The 8,769-nt window shown below is 31.5% G+C and overlaps 1 protein-coding gene across 1 annotated transcript in view; it reads right to left on the bottom strand.

Annotated features, from left to right (window-relative positions):
• Window positions 1-8,769, bottom strand: part of LOC110024648 (protein ZINC INDUCED FACILITATOR-LIKE 1-like) — a 68,221-nt gene that overhangs the window by 3,029 nt on the left and 56,423 nt on the right. Inside the window, exon 16 of the mRNA XM_020724735.1 lies at window positions 8,414-8,457. Within this exon, the coding sequence (XP_020580394.1) occupies window positions 8,414-8,457 (44 nt within the window). The remainder of the gene's footprint in view (window positions 1-8,413; window positions 8,458-8,769) is intronic.

The raw sequence follows: 8,769 nt of genomic DNA, 5'->3' as shown, positions 1-8,769 counted from the left end.
TCAGCAAAAAGCATACACCAAGGTAGATGTCCAGTAAGACCATTCATAACTAAAGCAAAAAGATATGGGCTTAAAGTCGATCCCTGATGTAAACCAACAGAAATAGGAAAATATTTTGTCAATCCTCCTTCAGTTTGAACACAAGTAACAGCTCTAGTATACATATCTTTAATGACTTGAATATAAGTCATATCAACACATTTCTTCTCGAGAACTCTCCAAAGGATATCTCTTGGAACCTTATCGTAAGCTTTTTCTAAATCAATAAAAATCAAATGTAGATTCTCCTTATTATCTCTGAACTTCTCCATCAAACCTCTCAATAAATGTATAGCTTCCATAGTAGACCTGCCAGGCATAAATCCAAATTGATTAAGAGAAATCTTTGTAATGTGTCTTAACATATGTTCAATTACCCTCCCCAAAACTTTAAAGTATGACACATCAACTTAATTCCTCTATAATTTGAATACTCTTGTGCATCCCCTTTATTGTTAAAAATGGGGATCAAAATACTCTTCCTCCACTCCTCAGGCATCTTTTTAGTTTTTAAAATAATATTAAAGAGTTTAGTAAGCCAAGAAACTCCCAAATCTCTTAAGAAACTCCCAAATCCCATAAATATTTCCACACTTCAACTAGGATATCATCGGGTCCTACAGACTTTCCACCCTTGGTTTTCTTTAAAGTCTCATCAACTTCTTTTTTACTAATGCAACGGTAAAAATGAAACGTTTTATTATTATTCACAATATTCAGATCACTAAGGTCGATCGTATTTTCAGAAACTTCATTAAAAAGTTTATCAAAGTAACTCACCCACCTATGTTGAACATCTTTTTCTAAGAAAAATATTTTTTTAATTTTCATCTTTAATACACTTAACTTGAGTTAAATTTTTACTTTTCTTTTCTCTTTGTTTGGCTAGTTTATACATATGTTTTTCACCCTCCTTAGTATCTAATCTAATATAAAGATCATTAAAAGCGGAATTTTTAGCATCACAGATTATTCTTTTAGACTCCCTTTCAGACCATTCGATAATTTTCCCAGTTCTCTAAGCTTTTACATTTAAACCAATTTTTATAACATAACTTCTTATATTTTATCTTTTCTTGCACATTATTATTCCACCACCAACTATTTTTATTTGTAAATATTTTTCCCTTTGATTCTCCAAGAACATCTTTTGCTACATGTTTAATATAGTGTTTGTTACTTTATCCCACATAACATTTGCTTCTTCATAAATATCTCAAATTTTGAAATATTGAATTTTACTCATAAAAATAATTTTATTTGTGTTTTTAAGTTCATCTAATTCTACGATAATGAGTCATATTATTCTTTATTTTTTAACTCTTCATCTTAAAATCTAGAACTAATAAACGATTTTGGGTACTTAAATCCTCACTTTGAAAAATTCTCACTTGGCATGACCTTACAATCTTTACAATCTCGACGATATCTTGTTCTTATAAAAAAATAATTAATTTATATTTTATTAGATTCATTCTTATAAGTAATAACATACTCATCTCTTTTTTTAAATAAAATATTAACAATAATTAAATCATATACTAAAGCAAAATTTAATATAATAACTCTTCATCAATCACTCCAAAATGTTAACCACAATGAATATTTCTAAAATTTTATACCACTTTACCGCATATCCATTTAAATCTTTTCCAATAAAAATTATTTCTTCAAAATGTATCATTTGTATTAAGTCTTCTAAGTCATTCCAAAATTTATCTTTAGACCCTATATCTAAACCTACTTGAGGAGCATAAACACTTATAATATTAAAAATCTTAGTATCAATGATAATCTTAAGGGCTATAATTATAACACCAACTCTATTAATTTTTACAACATTATCTTTCAAACTCTTATATATAATTACACCTACACCATTTCTAGTGCGACTCTTACCAGAATACCAGAGCTTAAAACCTAAATTATCAATCTCTTTAGTTTTTTCTCCAACTCATTTAGTTTATTGAATATATAAGATATTAATTTTCCTATAAATCATAATATTAACTGATTTCATTAATTTTTCTATGGTAATTCCATTAATTTATCATTGAAAGTACCTATATTTCATGATCTTATCCTAATATTAGTTTCATTAGTTTCATGGACTAACTTCTTTACTCGCATTCGCTCGTAATGTGGGAACTCTTGCTTATTTGACACTACACCCGGACGTCGGTGTAGCGGTCCTTGCACACTTTTCACTGTATTCAAGCTATAGAACGCGTCGCTTCCAGGAGACGCCCTAACACTAACACAATGATCAAAAGGCCCGTAAGGCAAGAATTTCATTATTTGATTTAATTAAATCGGCTGTCGACTACTTAATGCAACCCTCCACTTTTTACATTCGAGCTTGGGACCAACAATGACAATTTCAAATGAATATAGTTAAATAATAATTCTACATACATGTCTAACAACAGAAAAAAAAAATTATTCTTATATGTGCATCAAATGTATGAGTTGACTTGAGAAAAAGATAGCGTTCTACTTATTTATGATATCAATTGCACATTTTTTTACTATAGCGAACATTTTTTTTTTAAATGCAATAGTTCATATATTTTTAAATCCTAAATGCAAGGAAAAAGTAAAATATGAATTATGCATGTAGATGAAATCACACCCAGATGGTACTAGCTAGAGCAACGATGTACCCGTGCACGAAATGAAAATAAAAATTAGAAATTGTAATATAATGAAAAATGAAATAGTATGCTTACCGTTTTGGTGGGTTTGGAATACTTAAAAGATATATTTCTTTAAAATATATAGATAGATGATGGCTCTCAAAAACAAATTGTAACTAAAAAAATGAAAGTAAATAAAAAAATTTTATATCCTGTTTGTTTTTATTACAGTCTTTTTATTGCCAAATGTATTTTTGTTAAATGAGAATTATTGTAATTCAAAAACATGTTATAAACTGAGTCATTTAACTGACACCTTCAATTGCTAATATTTTACAGGAAAATTAACTTTATGATAGATAGATTCTAGAAAATATGTATACAAAACGCTTAGAAACTCCGACTAATAGGTACTATATTTTAGTTTTTATTTTCTGTCAATTATAAAATTTTAATATATGTATGAACTATTATAAATTAATGTTTTATGAAAAAAAAAAAGATTCTTATGTGTTTTTGGTCATTTTATTTATAAAATAAAACTATTAAATAGTTTTTTCTCTATCTGACTCGCAATCTTCATCTTGATAATTTCAAGCTCTCGAGTCGGGTTGTGATAAGATTGATATCAGAGCCCAACTCAAGTATAGGGCTAGTAGAAAAATGATCATAAAAAAACAATTAGGAAAATTATTAATTATTATTTAAAAAAATAAATAGTAATTCTAATATGTGTGATAACAATTATAACATTTTGGTATCTCAAGATAATTGATATTGATCAGAAGGATATATATGGGAACACTAGAGAGGCAAGAGCTACTAATCAGTAGAATATGAAGCCACAAACACTTAATGTTCTCTCCCATTCGTTAAAGGTGCATTTTGCATTAAAATAAAAATAAAAAGTACAAAATAGAGCTATACAAACTACATAAAATGTGAAGTGTGGTTGGCATTGGCCTCTACCACACTCAAAAAGTCGGTGTTACAGGTTTGATCATCCTAAATAAATAACCTATCCAAAGCGAGCCGAGCACAAAAATGGGCCGTTTTGTTACAATCCTTGTGTAAAAAAAATAAAAAATAAAAAAACTTACTTAACATTGGTAAGAAAGGCAATGTCGGGTCCATTCCCAATGCATTGCTGTCAAACCTTCGCCTCCATGCTCTCTTGGAATGATCAGATAACCAATCTGTTGTCCCCTTCAATGATAATACCCTTGGTTTCAAACATCCAAACCTTCAAAATAGTACCTAAAGAGATAACTCCTTCATATTCGACCTACCAACTATCCTAACGCAACAAGGCAAGAACCAGTTTCCCATCCCATTTTCATGATAGATGACCATACTGATATGTCATCTCATGGTGCATAATGTTCCTATAGTGGCATTCACTTAGATGATGGTCATAATGACACGACTGATTCAGTGTTCTTAGACCCAATTCATTGCTAGTGGAACAACACAGATAGATGAGTATTTGAAGCTATTCAAAGATATGAACCGCCCGTATTTTCAGGAGCAATAGAACAAGTTGAGGCTGAGATTTGGTTGTTATGGATCGAGAAAATCATTAACGGTTTATCTTATCCAAAGAAGAGGAAAGTGTAATTGGCCACATTTGCTTGTAAGGGAGAACCAGAGAGTTGGTAGCAAAGAAAGATATAGGAAAAGTTTGGAGGCGAAGCAACAACTAGATTCAGTGAAAGAATATTATGAGGACTTTGTGATTGGTTTGTTCCTCTCTCAACCAGGAGATAGGTGCATGACCAATTTATTAGTTTGGTGCAAGGTGATCACTCTATTATGCAGTATGAGGTTGAGTTCGTGATGTTGTCCGGGTATGCACATTAATTAATCTCCAATACCAAAGAAAAGTGTCATAGTTTCTTAATTAGATTGAAAGATGTGATCAAACATCCTTTAATTCTTTTAGACATTAAGAATTATTCGATTTTGATGGGAGAGAGAGAAGGATAAAGATTGATTTGCAGACCACTCAAAGGCACAGAGTTTATATGATGATGAGGGGAGATGAAAAGACAAGATATGGATACGTCACTCAGGCTGTCTAGTCTAGGCATGTCCAGCCTGATGAAGCCAAGATCCACTAGTAGTGGTGGCGGCACTGACAGCAGTAGCGGTGTTATGAAATGTGCCAAGTGTGGGAAGGCACATAGAGGAGAATATTTGACGGGTACCACAATTTGTTTTTTGACGAGATTTTGCCCTACTTTGAGTTAGAGGCCTTTTGTAGAAATCAGGGCTAGCGTTTCACCTCCTCAGAGAAGTTTTGGTAGACAAATATTGACTGAGTCATCAAGATCAACTCTAGCTCGGAGAAGAACTATAAGGAATGCAATCTCGAGTTCATGCACTGACTCAATAGGAAGCAAAGGATTTACCTGACGTCATTGCAAATCTTTTTTTTATTTCAATAAATCTACCTAATTTGTATTTATTTATAAACATTTATATTCTTTTTATTATAAGTTTGATATTTATTCACAATAAATCGATAAGAACTTTATTTGATACTGAAGCATCATATTTGTTTGTTTCTGAAGAATTTGTGAGATCTAAAGGAATGGACTATTTGGGAAGTTTGATTCCTTGTCAGTCATTTTGTCAAATAGCTCTCGCTTAATGCCTGATATAAGTTGTGTAAATTTGACTATCTTTGGTAGAAGCTTGACATCAAATTTGATAATGTTACCACTAATCAATTTTAAAGTTATAGGTGTACATTGGCTATCTAACCACAATGCAACTATAGATTGCTCTAAAAAGAAAGTCAAATTTAATAAACCTAAAGAAGAAGAATTCAAATTTGGGGGAGATAGAAGAGTATGATCTATGATGATATCCATCTTAAATGTTTTCAAACTATTAGCAAAACCGTATCAAGATTTCCTAACTCATGTTAGTTATATTACAAAAGAATCAAAGAAATAGGAAGATATACTAATAGTAAAAGTGTGCCCAGAAGTTTTCTTGGATGAATTGTCAAGTTTATCTCTAAGAAAAGAGAGATTTCTCTATTGATTTAATATTAAGTGCAAAATCACTGGTAAATGCACCTTACAAAATGATAATTAAAAAGCTACAAAAACTAAAGAACTAATTGCATGACTTACTGGAGAAGAAATTTATCAAACTGAACACTTCCTCTTGGGGAGCTCCAGTGCTTTTTATTAAGAAGAAAGATGGGAGTTTATGATTATGAATTGCTTATTGAGAATTAAATAAGTTCATACTCAAGAATAAATATTCATTGCTAAAGTTTAATGATCTTTTTAATCAAATAGAAGGGGCTTTTATATTTTTAAAGATTAAGTTGTGATCGGATTATCACTAGCTAAGAATTAATGAAAATGACATAGCAAAGGTAGCTTTCAATATCAAATATGAGCATCATGAGTTTGGTGTGATGTCTTTTGGGTTATCAAATGCTCCCACCGTCTTTATGGATCTTATGAACAAAATTTTCAATCGATTGCCAAATAGATTTGTAATTGTCTTTATCAATGACATTCTGATCCATTTCACTAATGAAGCTCATCATGCAGATCATCCTCGCATAATTCTGCAAACACTGAAGAAGAACCAGTTATATGTCAAGTTATCAAAGTGTTAACTCTAATTGAGTAGCATAGCATTTTTGGGGTATGTGATCAGCAATGAAAGTATCCTAACGGATCAATATAAGGTTAAAGCGATACTTGATTGGCCCAGACCAACCACTATTATATAAGTTCATATTCTTCTTGAATATGACTGGCTATTACACGGGATTTATTGAGTTCTCTCAGATTGTGATGTCTTTGTTCAGATTGACACAAAAGGTTGTAATATTTAAGTAGAAGAATTGTTGTGATGAAGCATTTCAGAAGTTGAAGATGTGCTTGATGCAGTATTAATGATCCCTCCAGGACAAAAGGCTTTCAAATTTACAGTTTTGCATCTTTAAGAGGACTTGGATGTGTGCTTATACAACACGAGAAAGTATTTCTTATGCCTCTAGACAATTGAAGAATTATTCAACACATGATCTAAAGCTAGCAACAATTGTATTTGCTTTCAAGATATTGAGTCAGAGAAGTGTTCACTGATCAGCAATTACCAAAGCTTGAAGTATATTTTCACACAGAATGAGCTGAATTTAAGACAAAAGAAATGACTTGAGCTAATTAATGATTATGATTTGGAGAAACATTATCACCCAGGATAAGTAAATGTTGTAACAAACACATTAAGCACAAATACAGGTGGCAAAGCTAATTGGGTAATTATCAACAAGAATTAATTAAAGTAAGATGTAAAGTTAACAGGGTTCAAATCAAGCAATCAAATCATCAATGATGGTCGTGTTAGTTGTGAATCTCAGCTTGAGAGATCAATTTTTAAAATCAAAATTTTTAAAATAACTAATCAAAATATTTAAGTAAAATCAATCACTTAAGAAACTTAAAAGCAAATTTGAATCCGCTCTCCATAATATTTTTGTCGAGGGTGATAAACTATTGATTGACTTCAGCTCACAAAGAGGGAATGTCACATCGAATATATTGTTATATTCACACTCAAAATAGTTTCACACCATCATATTCACACTTATATTCACACTTACCAAGTCCTCTATCTACATGTTTAGTTGTAAAATGATACCACAAAGTCGTGGTTACGACCAAAACCTTCTAACCTAATGGTTGCCGCCAAATTGCACTATTATATTACAATCACAATCGCATCCCGTATGTTCCCCAACAGATTTCTACCTTTTGAGATATAAATCATAATGATACAATTGATTGTCATAACGTCTTATGTCAGCTAAAGTTGACTTAAAGTTGTCCCCTTAGACATTCACCCTAGATCTACAAATAAAGATGCTTCAGTTAGGTTGGGTCGACTACCTTCTCTGACTAAATAAATCAGGTACCAGGATGACCCAGAACGACAAAACCATGTGATCTTGGTCTAGTTCGTCATCATTTCCCCCACCATCCGCTTTAAACCACAAATGATAGATTTTACAATAAAAAATATATGTTTAATTCTATATATGTTGGTTATTCAGTGTTAAATGACTAACCTTAATTGAAAGTGCTCTCTCATTATTGGAAGGGGTAATTAATCATAAGAGTTTGCATATATAAGAAACCTCGAACCCCAAATCAAAAAATCCTCACAAAATGAGAGTTAAATCTCTGGGTAGTGTCTTATCTACTATTCAATCTGTCTTTTAAAAATTTTACCCTCAAAACTCTCACAACACAAACACAAATAATAGAGTCTAGAGAGTGGTCAAAATTTTCAGAGCCCATGGAAATAAAATAAAATAGAAGAATAATCATGACCTAATTTCATGAGTTTCAAAACATATGGAAAACGAAACTAGTACAAAAGGAAACTACTAAATCCAATAGCATGTCTCATGCATATTCTTGGTTTCCTACATGAGATTATTATCCCGAGGAATTTTGATCTAAACAATGTTGCCAAAGTGTTGTAAGGTTATGTCAGCTTGCAGTCTAAGTTATTTTTAAGATGAATTATCACTTTAAACAGGTGCGTATGTTTGGAGATGATATCATACAAGCCGACTCATGTAACAAATAGAATACGTGCAAATTATGCCTATTCTAGCAGAACAATAAATTTTTATTGGAAGTCCAACTTATATTACATTTCCAACAATATTAAAATTATGAGCATAATCTCAGCAGTACCTGGAAGGAATGAAGAATTTCGGCGCTTTTGTGCCCATGAAAATCTGTCAAAAGAAATGGTTGCATTAGAACTGAAGCAAATAAAATTTGGCAATGCAAAGTATATGAGCAGCAAGGTGGTGGGGTTGGCTGCGTTGAAAGAGGTTTTCGGAAAGGTGTTGAGAGAAGCTTTTTTAAAAGCAGCATGAGAGCACGGCCACTAAATATTCCGCCTATTTAGAAAACAATAAATCATGCAATAATAATACTACAGCAAGATTCTTTCCAAAGTAAATGCTTTAGAAAAAGAAAAGAAACAAGCATAAGAAACAAGGTCACTCTGTGTGTGCGTCTATATATACATATATATATATATA

This window comes from Phalaenopsis equestris, unplaced genomic scaffold (genome assembly GCF_001263595.1).
Source record: "Phalaenopsis equestris unplaced genomic scaffold, ASM126359v1 Scaffold000264, whole genome shotgun sequence".
NCBI lineage: Eukaryota > Viridiplantae > Streptophyta > Magnoliopsida > Asparagales > Orchidaceae > Phalaenopsis > Phalaenopsis equestris.
The sequence above is the reverse complement of the archived record's forward strand: the minus strand, read 5'-3'. Positions and strand labels throughout refer to the sequence as shown.